Source organism: Camelina sativa, chromosome 5, assembly GCF_030686135.1.
Source record: "Camelina sativa cultivar CO46 ecotype springtype chromosome 5, ASM3068613v1".
NCBI classification, from domain to species: Eukaryota; Viridiplantae; Streptophyta; class Magnoliopsida; order Brassicales; family Brassicaceae; genus Camelina; species Camelina sativa.
The window spans coordinates 11114920-11132603 of record NC_141884.1 but is presented as its reverse complement, the minus strand read 5'-3'; the positions used below and the strand labels follow the sequence as shown (position 1 = coordinate 11132603).

General features: G+C 37.3%; 2 protein-coding genes across 2 annotated transcripts; both read right to left on the bottom strand.

Moving 5' to 3' along the window:
• Positions 1 to 4780: 4780 nt before the first annotated feature.
• Positions 4781 to 7629, bottom strand: LOC104786522 (jasmonate O-methyltransferase). The gene is made up of 3 exons (XM_010511946.3): positions 7051 to 7629; positions 6264 to 6551; positions 4781 to 5272 (listed from the first exon to the last, which is right to left on the bottom strand). Exons 1-3 carry the CDS (start codon positions 7444 to 7446, stop codon positions 4892 to 4894), a joined length of 1065 nt encoding a protein of 354 aa, XP_010510248.2. The 5' UTR covers positions 7447 to 7629; the 3' UTR covers positions 4781 to 4891.
• Positions 7630 to 12254: 4625 nt separating this feature from the next.
• LOC104786520 (uncharacterized) lies at positions 12255 to 17684 on the bottom strand. Its single transcript, XM_010511945.3, has 18 exons — positions 17200 to 17684; positions 16716 to 16790; positions 16265 to 16415; positions 16106 to 16174; positions 15843 to 16015; positions 15522 to 15659; positions 15305 to 15430; positions 15108 to 15206; positions 14804 to 14924; positions 14551 to 14614; positions 13984 to 14163; positions 13808 to 13881; positions 13422 to 13471; positions 13221 to 13307; positions 13022 to 13072; positions 12861 to 12944; positions 12704 to 12754; positions 12255 to 12596 (listed from the first exon to the last, which is right to left on the bottom strand). The coding sequence occupies exons 1-18, from the start codon at positions 17530 to 17532 to the stop codon at positions 12513 to 12515; spliced, it is 2010 nt and encodes a 669-aa protein (XP_010510247.2). The 5' UTR covers positions 17533 to 17684; the 3' UTR covers positions 12255 to 12512.

The window sequence follows — 17684 nt, the reverse complement described above, 5'->3', positions numbered from 1 at the left end:
TTTGAGTTATTTTTTCAAATAACATTTAGATTTGAGTTATATATACTGATGAGCATAAACAATCTGGAGAAGAAACAAAAAAAACAAATACACGTCGGTTTACAAGTGAGAACACGTCGGAAGAAAATCGTTGCTAAGATTACTAAAACCGACGCTAATTAATCCGACGCAAAAGTAAGCGTCATTTTATAAACTGAAGTTAATATACTTAACGTCACGTAATGTTACGACGGTTTTTAAACCGATGTTATTACTTTAAAGTCAGTTTGAAAATGACGTTAAAGTCACTAATGACCGACGTCAAATACCGTTTTTGTTGTAGTGCATGTCAATATATATAGTTTATGATAATTAATAGAAATATTTTATTTTTATCGTAATTGCTCAAAAAATAAAAAATAAACCAAATTATATGGGAGGTTTTCAACATATTTAATGTGACATTTTATAATTGGAATTTCGGTTTAGGAAATTTATTAATGTTAATATAATTATGGATATTATAAATTTTTGTTATGGAAAATCTGTTGTATATCATTTAAATTTGAGAGATTCTAGCATCCATAAAAATAGTTTTGGAGATTTAATGGGTTAAAACTTTAATGGATAGAGTTGTTTTTGGAAAAATCGGAATGTATAGATGTTGTTAAGATTTTATAGCAATAAATGTAACAAATGTTGGTCAATTTAAGAAAATTTAGTTTTTGAGTTTATCTGCAATGTTATTTATGGAATTGTTTTAGGAGTTAATGTTGTAAAAAAAAAGTTAAATAAGTAAAACTTAAAGGGCATAGACCAAAATGTACTTCAAAATGTACTTCATCCGATAATGTTTGGAATGAGTCGCCATCGGGTATGGAGAATATTGCTTCCAAATATTTCCAGGATCTTTTTAAGAAATCGGATTTGAGGGACATCTCAGAGATGCTTAATGAGGTGTCTCCACTTGTTACAGACTCCATGAATCGGGATTTAACAAAGGCTATCTCCGAATCGGAAGTTTGTAAAGCTCTATTTGCAATGCATCCGGAGAAAACACCAGGTCCTGATGGTATGGCAGCATTGTTCTTTCAACGGTTTTGGTCCTCTTTGAAAGGGGATTTGGTGGCTTTGGTTAGAGAATTTTTTAATACGGGATGCTTCGATAAAAGATTGAATGAGACAAATATTTGTCTCATTCCGAAAAATGAAAGTCCCCAGCGTATGGCGGAGTTTAGGCTGATTAGTCTTTGTAACGTGAGTTATAAAATTATATCAAAAAATCATGTGGTTCTGATTAAAGAGGTATCTACCTTCTATTATTTCAGAGACTCAATCGGCCTTTGTTTCTGGTCGTCTGATAACGGATAATATTCTTGTTGCTCAGAAAATGTTTCATGGGTTAAATACTAATAATCGATGTAAATCAGATTTTCTGGCTTTTAAGACGGATATGAGCAAGACATATGATCGGGTTGAATGGGATTTTTTGGAAGCAGTTATGGTTGGGTTAGGGTTTGATCGAAAGTGGATTTCCTGGATTATGTGGTGTGTCACCTCAGTTTCGTATCAAGTCCTTCTCAATGGTCAACCCCGTGGTTCTATTATACCTCAGAGAGGTTTACGTCAGGGAGATCCGCTCTCACCGTATTTATTTATTTTTTGCATGGAGGTGTTGATAGCTAATATCAAAAAGGCTGAAAGGGAGGATAAACTTACTGGTATTACGTTAGCTCGGGATTGCCCTACCATCTCGCATTTGCTTTTTGCAGATGATAGTTTATTCTTCTGTAAAGCAGAAGCGACGGAATGTAGTACGAAAATCATAGGAAAGTATGGAAAAGCATCCGGACAGGAGGTTAACTTGGAAAAGTCGTCTATCATGTTTGGTAAAAAAGTCTCGGAGGACATAAGAACCCAATTGAAGTCTGTTATTGGTATTTCAAAAGAAGGCGGTATGTGCTCTTATTTGGGCATTCCTGAAAGCCTTCAAGGATCGCGAACTAAGGTTTTTAGTTATGTTAATGATCTGTTACATGATCGTGTGAATGGTTAGTCGGCGAAATATCTATCGAAAGGCGGCAAGGAAATTATGATCAAGTCAGTGGCGTTGGCTCTCCCAACTCATGTTATGTCCTGTTTTAAATTGCCACAGGCATTAACGTCTAAATTAACAAGTGCCATTTCAAGATTTTGGTGGCGGTCTAACGACAAAGCTCGTGGGTTGCACTGGGTAGCTTGGGATAAAATGTGTAATGATAAATGCGAAGGCGGTTTGGGTTTTCGTGATTTGGAGCAATTCAATGATGCGATGTTGGCTAAGCAGTATTGGCGTTTAATTCATTACCCAACATCTCTAATGGCTCGTGTGATGCGAGGTCGATATTTTAGGAATAAACATCCTCTTTTGGCCAAAAAGCCATATTCTCCCTCTTTTGCTTGGAGGAGTATTTTTTCAACAAAAAGTTTAGTGGAAAAAGGAGCAAGATGGGCATTGGGATCTGGTTGTGATATCTCGGTATGGAAAGATCCTTGGATACCGGATAGCCACCCAAGACCAGCTAATGGTCGCGGGAGATTGCTCCATCCTAATTTAATGGTTAATCATTTGATCAATCCACACACTATGGAATGGTATATGCCCATCCTTGAGGAGTACATGGATCCAGAGGATATTCAGATTATTCAGGCTATGCCAATCAGTAAATTCTATAAACCGGATCGACTGATTTGGCACTACACTAAATTCGGGAAGTATACGGTCAAATCGGGTTATCGGCTAGCCCGTGATCTAACTAAGGTAGTTGAGTCCGGACCGACGTGTACGGCCCTTCGGGCACAAGTTTGGAAACTTGACGTTCCCTCAAAGGTTCAACACTTTTTCTGGCAAATAGCTTCTGGTTCTCTTCCAGTGTTGGAACGGCTAGCTCATCGGGGTGTTCGGTGCGACACTCTTTGTACACGGTGCGGGCTGGCGGAGGAGACGATAAATCACGCTCTCTTTGTGTGTTCTCGGTCTCGTAGGATCTGGGATTTATCCCCGGTTTTGTTAACATCCGATGGTTTACCCTATGGCTCAGTTTATTCTAATTTAGACTTCTTATTCTGGCGGGCGACATCTCAATCGAGTGCCTCGGATGTTTGTTCTTGTCTACCTTGGATTTATGGTCAATTTGGAAGGATAGGAATAAAAAGGTTTTTCAGGGTATGGAGGCAGCGCCAATAGACATTATAAATCAGGCGGCTAATGATCGAATTTTGTGGGAGGAGGCGAGGTCATTCACAGGTAGAGCCATGGATTATTCGACACCTATGGAAGATCTGGAACCTTCTCCGCGTTGTCAGGTTGATGGATCCTGGAAGGGGTCTGATCCCTTTGCGGGCTTGGGCTGGTGTTATTGCAATAGAGAGGACAAAGTGTTACTTATGGGAGCAAGATGCTATAGACAAACCCCCTCACTTCTACATTCGGAGTTACAAGCCTTGATCTGGGCTATGGAGTCTCTGTTGGCGGCTGGCGTTGTTTGTTCCCTTTTCGAAACTGACTGTGCAGAGCTGGTGGCGATGGTGCAATCTCCTGATGAATAGCCCGCATTCTCCAACCTGTTGGATGATTTCAATTTACTCAGATCTTCCATCCCCGATTTCATACTACGCAGGATCCCGCGTTCGTCAAATGTGAGGGCAGATTGTCTGGTCCGTTCATCGCGCTCTTTAGTTTCAGAAACTACTTTTGTAAACTTCTTCCCTCCGGTTTGGGCAACCAACCTTGGAGTTCTCTTTTAATTTAAAGTTCGGTTGACAAAAAAAAAATGTTAATATAGATGTCCTTTTTGTAGTTAGGTTGAAGTTAAACGTTATCATCAACGTTTTTTAAATAATTTATTAGACTTTTACATGAATTTTTTTTAAATAATAATTAATTTGTTTTCCTGTTTGTTTCACATCAAATTTGGAGAGAGACAAATTTCTTATGTGATTCCTAAAAAAAAAGAAACTCATAAGAATAGTGTGGGGTTCATGTTTTAGAATTTGGAAAATATGTTATTAGTAAATAGTAACAAAAATGAGGAACAAGTAGAAACAACACATTCCTTTTCATTCTTTCTCTAAAAACTGGTCACCAGTTGGAGCCTATGTGTTTAATTTTGTTACTTCTTCAAAGATTGATTTTCTCCCTATAGAAACAAACGATCTGCCTTATTTCTTCTTCAATACATCGTCATTACCACTAAAAGCATCACCTGCTTTTCACCCGAACTTACTTAATTTATTCTTACGTACAACTACACTTTGCACTTAGATGTTCACAGTGTTGTATGGTGTTTGTTAATTGTCATCACTATTGTCTATTGTTCATATTCGTTTTTTTTTGGTAGAAAAATAGAGAAAACAAGCATCTCATTATACGGTGCACAAAAAAAAAAACAAGCATTTCATTATTTATTAATAACAAAAAATGTCAGCACAAATTCGCCGTGGTCCCCAGTTAAAGCTGCCAAATTCACCTCCCATGCTTCAAGTCAAACCTCAAAAAACTGTCTTGCAAGATCCACCACGTGAATAACCCATCGTGGTTTCCACATCTCCCTTAGTTTCCTACTTAGGATTGATATTCTTCCTAAAACCTTTACGATCATGCATTGCTTGCATAAACCATTCATACATCTAATATCTCTTTCCCTATTGTAATCATTGGTTAACTATCCTCCCCAACTGGGAACTCAGAAATCAACCCTGCTTCCACTCATCATCCAAAATATTGTCTCTGATGACAACCTCCCAACTATTGGAATCACACTTTATTTCAATGTTTTAATTTATTAACGAAGCAAATGATAATTGATTAGGAAATTTACAAATCTTGTTACTACAGACCCACGACATGTATATAGCACATGTTATAACACGATCAACCCGTTCTAACGAGCGAAAGAATAATGATAACAAATCGAGGTGAGCTCACATAGAGGTACTCTCCTACGATTTTTGCATACCTTTCAAAAAGTTCGTCCATTACATTCTCCCCAAACATAGGTTCTAGCATCGGCTCGGCCACAGCTCTGATGGTATTAGAAAATCTTCGTCTACTAGCTAGGGATTCGGGTTTGGACCGTACTACTAGGTCATAACTCTCCTCATTGATACTCCTACCTTCCCAATCAATGGGACTTATCTCAAGCCGATCGATTAAAAATGACCCTTCTTTCTCTATCACCATTATCAGTTCTTCGGAGCTTGCAGCATAGTAAGGAGTGTTAAAAGCATTGATCTTCTCTTCTTCGATAATACCCTTAGATAAAGAAAATACCTATTAGTTATATCCTATCATCAAATAAAAAGAAATTAAACTTGGTTGAGATATATCATCTATTAGTCCGATACTATTATGATTGGGGCATTGGGCTAACAATCGATCTAATAAACTAGACGTTTTAGAGCAAAGCCAAGATTAGTTTGATCGTATTGTAGAAAATCGCAAGAAATAATCTACAATAATTAAGTTTCTTAAATACTTATATATTTAATAAATACCTTGATATTTTGATACATAAATCAAGAAATTATATTATAATTTGTGGCAAATATATTATAATTAATATCACATATAGTAACAAATAAAAATAATTCCCAACAGAATGAGGTTAATAATTTAATAAACTAAAAAATATGTTCAATAAAATGATTTTTTTAATATACAAACAAATTTATATTTTAGTGGGTCGGGGGAAGGGGGAGATTTTGACGTATATATAATTTACATGATAAGTTTAGAATTTTTTTTTTTTTGTCAACCAATTGGCTGGCCCATTAGTCAAATCCCTACATTCGTAGGAATCGGGACTCGATTGCTGTTGTGATGGTACCTTCTACAATTGAACTTATTTCCTGCCATTGCACTAAGTTCACTTCACAAGTTTAGAATTTTTCTATTTTTGTTTTTAAAATATTTTAGTAAATTTATGATTAACATGCGTCAATATCTAATTGATACAATTGATAAGATATTATATATCAAAGCTATTTGTAGATTGTATGTATCAATTTTCTCTATATAAATTGACTAATTTCAATACTTTGAAAAAGAAAATTGACTAAGAAAATAAATATATTCAACAAATTTGGGAAGAACACATGGGCCACATTACTAGGCCTTTATTGGTCATGTAACGTGTCAGTATTAGATCCTTACATATTAATATGGGCTATTTATAATCCTATGGCTATGAGACTATTTTACATAATGGTTCTAATTAAACGTCAAAATATATACACCACCATACCTCTTTGGCCATGGAGATAAGAGCTTGAGCTAGGAGTTCCCATTGATAGCAACTCTCGTCGGTTGTAGGATCCTGTGTGCTTCTACCGAATAGTGATAAAAACATTCGGCCTCCAGGAACCAACTCTTTGGACCGTGATTCCAGAAAGGCCGAGAAATCAGTTTGGAATTGAAGAGCATAAGCTTTATGTGCACTCTTAGGACTTGTCTTTGATATGTATATTTTCCCTACGTTGTATAACTCAGCTGAATTAACGCCGTCTTCCTTCTCAGCCTCACGACATGGAACCTTAATATATGATAATATAACTTGTTAGCATTTTCTATTTACCGTATAATGAGTGATATTTTGATAAAATTATGTGGACCACATTTGTAATTTCTTGTGTGTGTATATAAACCACTTGGTTTCTGATTTTTTTTTTTTTTTGGTTGTACTATTGTATGATTTCATAAATGATAAAATTGCCACGCACTAAAATTCGATGACATCTCTTTAGGCCCGACACCAGAAAAAAAAAAACACATGGTTTTCAATTTTTTTTGTATATTTTAATTGTGAATTAAAAATTGTCACAACGATGATGTTCCGGCCACAACTAAATAATAGAATATCAGCATTTCCGGCCATAACTCATAATAGGTGACAATTCATTTTTCCAGAGTGCTATTATGAGTTAAAAACACTAATTTTTCCGGCCAAAACACTAATTTTTTTTAAAAAAAATGTTCGTAACTATACTAATAAGTGAAATGCCGCATATATATAGAAATTAAACAGTACACACCTGAGACAACCAGTGTAAACTAGAAGACGAATGAACAAAATGAAGGCTCCGGCGAGGAAACAAACGTCCGTGAAAGGTGCCAGGGACCGCCGACACAAAACATGATTCTCCTCCTCCACAACCGAGCCCTAAACCATCCTTTTTACGATTAAGCCGGTTGTAAAACTCGGCCAAAGAAGCAAAGAGGTGGTTGAAGTCATTACTAGGGAGATCGTTGAGAGAGACTCTGAACTCAGGGACAGGACGGTCGAGGTCAAGACACAAGTTTTGGATTGTGTCGATAATGTTGGAGATGGAGAAGAGACTGTTCGGACCGGTGGAGCAGCCTAAGTCGGCGATCCCAATGCTTGAAATTTCCAAATTGCTTATCATTAGCTTCTTCAAGGCCTCGTCCATTACCCTTCTGCCTAGAGATATTATGTTGCGCTGCGTAATAACAAAATCACTATATGTTTGTCACTATTATTTTTGTTCGAGAACCAACATGTTTAAGATATACTGTAGCATTTATCACTCGTATATATGTGTATACATGAAAACAAAACATATTATTTTATCTTGTTGATAAAATAAAATCGACCTGACCGGTGGAGTTCTTGGTAGGCCTGGGCAAATGGAGCAAACCGAATAAACCGATCCGAGAAAACCGAATGTTTTCGGTTATCGGTACCAACCAGTTAGAGAGGGACAAACCGATCGGTCAAATTAATTAGAAAATTCGGATGTCGGTTCGGTTCGGTTCGGTAATTGGACCGGATCGGTTTACTTGGACCGAGATTATGCAGCCATATATAAGGATAATAACTCTCACTAACCCTAAGTAACCCGTGTTTTCTCATTTCTTATCCGCCTCTTGCGAAACAAAAGAACAAAGAAGATATTGGGTTTTTGCGAATTCTGACCTAAAAGCTTACGAATCTCTGATAGTAAGTTTAGTTCTTCCTCTTTGTTCTTTCTTTCTAATCAATAATTCGTTTTTCTTTGCTCCATTCATTCATCTGGATAATCTTTGATTTTGAATTCTAAACCCTAATCCTAAAATTCCCCAAATCGATTTCGATTTGGGGAATTTTAGGGTTAGGGTTTAGACTTCAGAAGCAGAGGTTGTCGCTACTCTCTACCATTCATTCCTCTTGATAATCTGTGATTTCGAATTATAAACCCTAACCCTAAAATTTCCCAAATCGAAATCGATTTGGGGAATTTTAGGGTTAGGGTTTATAATTCAAAATTAGAGTTTTTCTTCTTTTGTTATCGGGTTATTGTGTTTGTTTATCGATTGTAACATATTACATTATTACTTATTAGGGTTAAGGTTTAGTTTTTAAACATATTATCGGATTTGTCTTTTGTTATCGGCTTTGTCTTCTTGGTTTGTTGTCCTTGTGTTCTATTTTATTGTGTTTGTATTGGGTTGTTTGTTCTGTTGTGTTGTTTGTTCTGTTGTGTTACTTGTGTATATATATAATTGTATATCGTCTGCAACATATTAGGATTAGTCAATTAGAGCTTGGTTGATGAACTTTCAAATAAGTATGTTTATGTGAGTTATGTCTTTTGTTTATGGTCTTTGTGTTCTATTGTGTTGTCTGTTGTGTTTGGTTTTTATAATTTCAAATAAGTCTGTTTATGTGAGTTTTGTCTGTTGTTTATGGTCCTTGTGTTATCTGTTGTGCATGTATATCGGTTGTTTAATGGTTATAAACGCTGATTGTGTGTTTTATGTTCTGTAGATGAATGAAGAGCACAATGAGATGGAGCCGCCGGTTCCACCTGAACCTACTGAAGAGGTTCTAACAGGGAACACTCGTAAAGAACCTGGCACTGCTGCTGCTAAACCACCAAGACCTCGAAAGAAGAAGTATGCTAAAAGGGCGCTCATATGGCAACATTTTTTGGAAAAGGATGATGTTTCTGGTAAGAGCTTTTGTAAGTATTGCGCTGCAGAGATCGGTTGTGATTCAAAAACAGCTGGAACTAGTCCGATGATAGGCCACTTAGCTAGGTGTAAACAATACAAGGATTTTGATGAGAAGGAAAAACAGAAGGTGCTCAGTGGTGACAGTAATGGGAATCTGAAGGTGATCAAGTTTGATCCGGTTATGTTTAGGAGAGCTGTTAATGAAATGGTTGTTGTCAGTGAGTTGCCGTTTTCGTTTGTCGAGTCTGAGGGATGGAAACGTTTCTGTTTCAATGTGTTACCTCTCTACAAGACTATCTCGAGAAGGACTTGTACGAGAGACATTGTTGCACTCTATCTGGAAGAGAAGAGAGCTTTGAAGGATCAGTTTACTGCTGCGAACCAGAGGGTTTCTCTGACTACAGACATATGGACTTCTCCTACAACCTCTACCAACTATATGGTGATCACAGCGCACTGGATTAATGCTCAGTGGGAAATGCAGAAAAGAATCCTCAGTTTTAAGGTTGTGACAGATCATAAGGGAGATACTATTGGTGGACAATTGATGGATTGCATAGACGACTGGGGGATTGAGAAGATTTTTACAATCACTGTTGATAACGCAAAGAATAACGACAAGGCGCTGGAAATTTTCACAGATGCGTTAAGGCTGAGAGGAGGAGAAGCACTAGTCAGAGGTGGTGATTTTCTACACATGCGGTGTTGTGCACACATACTAAATCTGATTGTTGGGGATGGTTTGAAGAAGGCCAATTCTAGTATAGTTGCTATAAGGAATGCAGTCAAGTATGTCAGGTCATCCTTTAGTAGACTTAGATCTTTTGCAATGAGGTGTGAGACAGGAAAGGTATGTAGAGGCAGCTTGCCATTAGATGTTGTCACACGCTGGAATTCAACTTATCTGATGCTAACTGCTGCTATCAAGCTGAGGGTAGCGTTTGAGAAAATGGCGAGTGAAGATAAGTTGTATTGTGACTACTTCGAGGAAGTAGATGAGAAGGAGAAAGCAAAAAGGATTGGACCACCAACATCAGCTGATTGGGAGGAAGCTTCAAGATTGGTTAAATTTCTGAAAGTGTTCTACAAGGCTACTTTGACATTCTCAGCTTCAAAGACAGTAACTTCTACATTGTGTTACAGTGAAATTGTTGACATTGAGAGGAATCTAACCGCTAAGTCTTCTAGTCCTGATTTGGAGATCCGAAAGCAAGGTTATGTAATGAGGCACAAGTTTGAGAAGTACTGGGATGGATTGCATAACATGAATCCTCTAGTGATTATAGCCAGTGCCTTTGATCCTCGCAACAAAATGGAGTTTGCTGGACTCTGCTTCGAACAGCTTTATGGCAAAGACACAGTAGAAAGTAAGCAACTTGAGTCTTCAGTTTCAAGTGCAATGAAGCAATTGTATGAAGATTATAGTCTTAGGCTGAGTGAACCAGTAGTCGATGCAGATCCTCCAGATTTTGAGCCTACGGTCATGTGTGACATTTCGGATGATGATGATTGTGAGCTGATGGAGTCACTTTACAATCAGTTGGTTGGTTGTAAGAAAAAAGAACCCGGCTGCAATGACATACAGGCCTATTTGACTGAAAAAACTGAGGTAAGAGTTGAAAACAGTTTGGGGTTACCTTTTGATGTTCTCAGTTGGTGGAGGTGCAATAGTTCTAAGTTCCCAATCTTGTCAGAACTTGCTAGAGATGTTCTAGCAATTCAAGTCTCATCAGTGGCTTCTGAGTCAGCTTTTAGTACAAGTGGTCGAGTGTTAGACTCTTATAGGAGTTCCTTAACTCCTTACATGGTTGAGGTTTTGATATGTGCACAGCAATGGCTAAGGTGTTCATATAAGTCAGAAGCACAAGTATCAAACTTGGTGCAAATGTTGGAAGAGGTTGAGTTTCTGGAATCTCTTGGTAAGTATCACTAAGTTTCTTTACTATGTTTTCAATTTGATACTGGAATCTTTTGTAATTTCTCTTCTTTTCTTGTGTAGATTCTCGGAATTCAGTGGCAGCTCCTCCATGATTCTACAAAGTATGGTACGTAGGTGTTTAGTTTAGTGTTTGCTTACTTGTGTCTTGCATTAAAGTCTATATTCTAGTTTCTAATTATGTATTTGATTTACATTGTTAAGTTTATGTTTGCTTTTGTTTGTTTATTAGATTTGTTAAGTCTTTTGTTATGGTTTTCATGGTGCACAGGTAGTAGATAGGAAGCTGCTCTTTTGCCTACTTTTGGATGCGGATTGGCAGCCTTAACAGAGGACTGGATATAACTGACTTGGAAGCCGATTTTTTGAGTACTTTTTGATGCAGATTATCATGCTTCGTGTAACTTCTACAACTTTCTAATAGTTACTAACGTACATGATGTAATGCTAGCTTTAAACTTGATACAATGCTAGCTGAGCAGCTTCTTTAATGGTTTGTAAAGCTTCCTAGATGAGAAGCAACCATATTTTTAAGCTTTTGTACTTGTTTTCCTTTGTTTTCTCTTTCAACAGGTTTATTTCGGGTTAAATTAACCGAAATATGAACAATTTCTGCTAATCTCGGAAGGTAATATAAATCAGGTATCCGAACCGAACAAACCGAGTACCGACCGATCCGAAACCGAAATTAATTTCGGTTCAATTCGGTGACATTATTAACAACCCGAATTTTGCTTAAACCGAATAACCCGACCCGTTTAACCCGTTTGCCCACCCCTAGTTCTTGGCATAACTGTTTTCACCGTTTCCTTTGTTCATGTGAAGAACTCGCATTACTTCCATCTCTCTCTTTCTCTCCTTGTGATGTCTCTTTCCTTTTGATGAAGCAGAAGGTTAATGAATATAGTAAGTAATGTTGGGTCGATATATATAAGGAAAGAAGTGTGGCACGATAGTAGTGTTTTGATAGCCACATCCCACATGCATTTTTTTACCACATGCATCTTATGGACGTACGTTGATTACATTTCTCTTTCTACACATTTATACAACGGTCCCTTTACGATTTTTTCCTCTATATTTTCAACTAAGTGAAACGGTATCCACAGGCAGTTATAACTAATTCAATCTGGTTGATGAAAAATTGAATTCTAATACGTATGAAGATAAATTTTTATAAACACAGCTGGTTTCAACGGATTCCATGAAGTAAGTCCGTTCATATTCTACTACTCGAAGTCTCGAATTGAAGCTTCTAATATTAAGTTATTAACGGAGACACATGCTTTTGATGAGACAAAACTAGAACTTAAAACACAAAGAAACACTTCTAACTGAATCGTCATATAGACCCAAGGCCACCGACAAAACTTTCTTTATAACGATAAATCTGGTGGTCTATAATGATAATACAACATCGGGGGCTCGATCTATTTTCTTATTGTTATCAATAGAAGAATGCATCTTCTTGTGTATAAGTTACGAATCTATAAATCTGAATGTTTCTCGTACATATTGAATAACTTTCTTTTTCTACGACTGTGAAAAGACTAAACACAGCCTCTAGTATAAATAAAACCGGAGAATCAAGTGTGGAAGATAACTTTACTCTTTGGCTCGTTTGCTCAGGGATTTACGCTTGTTAACGTCTAGACATCTTTTCCTCAACCGAATCGTCTTTGGTGTTACCTGACCACATTAAACCAATAACAGTAAATGCATACGAAGGCGGAAACAGAATGTGCCTCATGGATCATACGGCTAGCTAGATTTTGAATCAGTGATGAACAATGTACCTCAATAAGTTCATCTGAGGCAACGTATCCTATAGCTTCTTCAAGTGTCATCTGAATCGAAAAGAATTCAAAAGTTAAACCACAAAACGGTACGGAATTTTATTGTTCTTGATCAAGAAAACAGTTCTATATTGTGAAAAGAGAAAAGGACACATACAAGGCGAGGTGGAGATAGCTTCACATTTTCGTCTTTTCCAGCAGAACGAATGTTTGTAAGTTCTTTGGCCCTAACTGGGTTAACCTGTAGTGCAAGGGAAAGTGAGCTCATGGCATTTTAAGACAATTCAGTATGAAGAGGAGAAAGTCAAACCAACTTACATCAAGATCTGTATCTCGTGAATGCTCACCGATAATCATACCATCATATGACTGTTAAAGACAGAAAAAACAAAAGAAGATGCAGCATTAGCATGGATCAAAACGCAGAAAGACCACATAACATGTTCCAATCAAGAACAGCTAAACCGAGAAATAAACAGAAATAGATATTTCTTAATCATATATAGATGGTTCTCACATCCAGCCCTGGAGCCACAAAGAGAATTCCACGAGCTTCCAAACTCATCAGTGAATGAGCTGTAATAGTACCAAACCCCATGGAGACCTGTTTCATCAAGAGAAATTATTACAGTTAAAACTTGAGAGTGCACATAAATTTTTATGAAGAAAAAATATCAAGCGAAATTATTGAGATAAGCGCAACAAGCCATAGACATACCAATACTCCTTTCCTAACATTTCCAAGCGGACCTCGGTACTTTTCATAAGCTGCAGGAACGCAATACACAAACATTTATCAATTGAAGAAGAAAGTAATAATTTTTGGATATCTAAGATGCTTCTCTAACTATCAGACAGATATTGTAATGATAAAGGTAGCTATATGTTTGCATCTATGATAGATCCTCTTGACAAGAAAGCTAACAATATCTGAAGCTGAAACCATGTTTAGCAGATATATGCAAGAGATAATGTTGACGTAGATCATTGCTTTAGAAGAGGAGTCAACTGAAGTGATGCTTCGGAAAGAAGAAACACTGAGAAAAGAGAGGGACAAAATAGGGGACTGGAGTTGCAGAATATGCAAGTAGAAAAGTTGCATACTTAGGAAAGCACGATGCATGAATCCAGTTCCACGGGTGTCGCTGCTAAACACACATCTGTACCCAACCAAACCTCTGTAGAACACAAGTACATGTTGGTTACATTTCTTCAAGGGGAATGATTGAATGAGCAACGTGTAAAATTTTATGAAAGTACATTAAAATTAGAAAGCTAACCTTGAAGGACAGGTTAGTGACAATCTCGTCCTACCATCATTTCCAGGGACAGGGCCCATGTCAATAACTTCCGCCCGCCTGTGGGAGAGAGCTTCCATCACTAATCCTACGTGCTCTTCATTAATTTCAATGGTCACCTCTTCAATTGGTTCAAGCCTTTGTCCTTTTTCAGTTTTATACCTGAATCATAAAGGAAAAACGCTCAGAATTCAGAAGAAGATATACACCATAGTTTTTAGTTTCTAGGCTAAAAAGTAATCCCTAGACCCTAGTAGATCAAAATAGACCAACCAATGTATTAGTGTAGTAGTATCAGCAGAGAAATCAGGTAACTTGGTAAAAAAATAAGAGAATGCTTCTGTTGCTTTATGAAACAAATTGGCAAGACCATATTCTTCAAAATCCCACAAAAGAAACATTTTAGCACTATCTTAAGGGTAACATGACAGTAACAAGTTAACCCTCCCACAATACCACCATATAATAACCTCTACAACTAACTCCGCTTATACGAGGAATATAGTATTCAGTGTACTTCTGAAAAACAAACAAAGAGATGAGACTTACATGACTTTAGGTGGTGAGACTGAGAGCTCAAAACCTTCCCGCCTCATATTCTCAATCAAGATACCTGTTAGACACGATAGCGATTAATTTACCTAGCATAGAGATATAGGAATAGTCACATGTTTTTCTGGCGTATTCCATACTTTATATCCATCTCTACAGGTTTAGAAACACTGAACACAAACTGGAAAAACATTTTATATCCATCTATACAGGTGAAGAAACACTGAACAAAAAGTGGAAAAGCACTAACCAAGTTGAAGCTCTCCTCTTCCTTGGACTTCATATGACTCTGACAAGCCTGGAATAACGTTTATGGCAAGATTTGTTTCAGCTTCTGCCAGTAACCGGTCCCCAATTCTCCCTCCAGTTAACTGCATTCAGATTAGCAAAAGCCTATCAACATGTGCCACATAGAGTGGTCTAAGGGCAGCAAACATTGACGTGAACTAACATGAAAAGAAAAATGCAGTGACCCCAAGATAAATCTGAGGTTGTAGAATTTTAAAGCAGAGTACATGACTAAAGCTACATCTTGTAACTATAATTAAACATACGTGGGTGCCATCCCGACCAGCCAGTGGAGAGTCGTTTACACCAAACGTCATAGAAATTGTTGGTGGATCCAGCTCAACAGTAGGGAGTGCAGTTGTGACCTGTGATAGCCAAATAAAAAATTAAGTATTTTTTCAAGCTTCTTTATATTCAAATAGCTCTAAGAATTAAATAGGGACGTTGTCCAATTTGACATTACCTCTACACTAGCCACCGTGTGACCTATTGATGGAGCTGTCAAACCAGCCATACAGATAATATCACCAGCCCCTGCAGCGTCAATTGAAACTATGGTTGTACCTTTCTTTTTCATTAGCTTCACAACCTATGAGAAAAACGTTTGTGTCTGCTTAGATGAGAATATCAACACTTTGCAAACACGGCTGACCAAAGTACAAAGCAATATATACAGGAACCTTTGCTTCTTCTATTTTCTCAGAGCCGGAATCAGTTTTGCGTAGTCCATTGACTTTGTCACCAACACGGACAACTCCAGAAGTTACTCTTCCAGTTAATATTCGTCCGAGATAGAAGTCCTTCTCCATCATTGAAACCTGGATGTCAGAAGCATAACGCTAGTTAAATATCACCGCGAGGGCTTAAGCAGTTCGGACATTTCTTGCCATCAAAATAATAGTTGCGTACTTGATATTGGACAATCAAAAAAGTAAAAGAAGTTGCATACACAATATTTGCCAAGCAAGTTAAGAATTTCATTAGCCGTAGTTTTATATTACCAGCATCAGAAATGGCTCCTCAAGGTTTGCTTTTGGTGGCTGAACATGTCTTACTACGGCATCAAGCAACTCCGACATATTCTTACCATCTACAGGAGGTTCTTTGGTATAGGTAGAAGATGCCCATCCTTCTTTCGCAGAGGCATAGAGCACCGGAAACTCTAGTTGTTCCTCTAAATAATGGAGAAAGCAGAAATGTTGATTTAGTAATAATTCCGTAAATTAATTAGAATACATCTATTATACTTTGGTAAATTAATTACCAGTAGCACCAAGATTCGCAAAAAGATCAAACACCAAACTCTCCACTTCATCACACCTCTCTTCTGTGACTGTCAACCAAAAAAGATAGAGGAAGCATTTTAAATAAATCTATAAAAAGAAATAAACTAAACAAAATAAACGAGTAAAGCAATGCATACCTGAAGGTCGATCTACCTTGTTTAAGAGAAGAATAGGTCGTAGCCCATACTTCAAGGCTTTGGCAAGAACAAACTTAGTCTGTGCAAGAGGGCCTTCTCCAGCATCAACAACTAATATTGCTCCTTCAACCATACCAACAACTCGTTCAACCTATATTTCAAATGCAAAAAATAGTCACAAAGATATCACCAAGGTATGTCGTTTTGTCAAACAAACAACTCATGAACTCAAACTTAATTTTCAGAATAACAAAGTAATTAGAAATTGTCACCAAAACATGTATAGGTATTGAAAACTTTTAATTTATTTATATCATGTCCACTCTGCATAAATAAGTGAGTAACTCTCCAAAACTTGTCAACTATTGTGATATGCAACTCTACTGAAATCGAGCATGACAATCAATAATACGCTAAAAAGTAACCATTTTATGAGGGATCAGTCTCATACCTCACCACCAAAATCTGCGTGACCAGGTGTGTCAACCATGTTAAGTTCGTTGTCCTTCCAAAATATGGATGTCACCTGTCGGAAAATTCGACATAAACTTCAAATGATGTTGCTACGTGGTAATAATAAACAAGTATCTTACGGAATCAAGAAAAGAACACATCAATTTACAGACAGAACAGAACAATATCACTCAAAATCTTCACAGACAGAACATAACACACAAAAAAAAAAAGACAGAAAGTCTTATGCTTTGTTAGAGTCTCAAAATCTCACTGAGAATTCAAATTCAAAACTTCAGAAAAGAAATGATCTAAGAAAAGCTTATTTCTGTACTAAAATAGCATATCTACAACATTTCAAGAACCTAATTCATCAGACAGGACCTAGTACTTCGTATCATCACTCTAATACAGAACCAATTTCACAAGCATGAAGTAACAATTAGCTCTAATTTCAATCCAAAACAGAAGAAATGCGATACCTTTGAAGAAATAGTGATCCCTCGTTCACGCTCGAGATTAATAGAATCCATAGCACGCTCGTGAGGGATATCAGCACCACACTGACGGAGAAGCCGGTCCATAAGCGTTGTCTTCCCGTGATCAACATGAGCAATAACAGCCACGTTCCTGAGTCGATCAGGATCGAGCGACGAGCTACCAGGAGCTCCAGCTACAGCCGAGGAAGCGGTGGCTGCTGAGAAGGAGCGAAAGGACGAAAGCGAGTATCCGAATTTGGAAGATAATGATGATGGAGAAGAGAAGGATCTTCGAGTGGTGTTTGACCAAAGAGATCGAAGCAGAGGCCCCGCCATCTCTTACTCTCTGTGTTCACGCGAAATGGTCTCCTCTGATAGGGTTTTAGATCTGGCGACGACGATGGTCTTAAGGGTTTTTGGTCTAAAACTGTTTCGTATTTATTTTATCGTTATTGCAAAAACGGATACGAACTCATTTAAAATTAGAT

What these genes read in the sequence shown, in the direction of transcription:
- LOC104786522 (XM_010511946.3), bottom strand. Translation starts at nt 7,446, where the DNA reads ATGGACGAGGCCTTGAAGAAGCTAATGATAAGCAATTTGGAAATTTCA. An exon ending in GTTTACACTGGTTGTCTCAG is followed by an intron (nt 6,552 to 7,050) that starts GTGTGTACTGTT and finishes TCATATATTAAG; the next exon opens with GTTCCATGTCGTGAGGCTGA. An exon ending in TTATCTCCATGGCCAAAGAG is followed by an intron (nt 5,273 to 6,263) that starts GTATGGTGGTGT and finishes TCTTTATCTAAG; the next exon opens with GGTATTATCGAAGAAGAGAA.
- LOC104786520 (XM_010511945.3), bottom strand. Translation starts at nt 17,532, where the DNA reads ATGGCGGGGCCTCTGCTTCGATCTCTTTGGTCAAACACCACTCGAAGA. An exon ending in GGATCACTATTTCTTCAAAG is followed by an intron (nt 16,791 to 17,199) that starts GTATCGCATTTC and finishes ATTTTCCGACAG; the next exon opens with GTGACATCCATATTTTGGAA. An exon ending in CACGAGATACAGATCTTGAT is followed by an intron (nt 12,945 to 13,021) that starts GTAAGTTGGTTT and finishes CTTGCACTACAG; the next exon opens with GTTAACCCAGTTAGGGCCAA.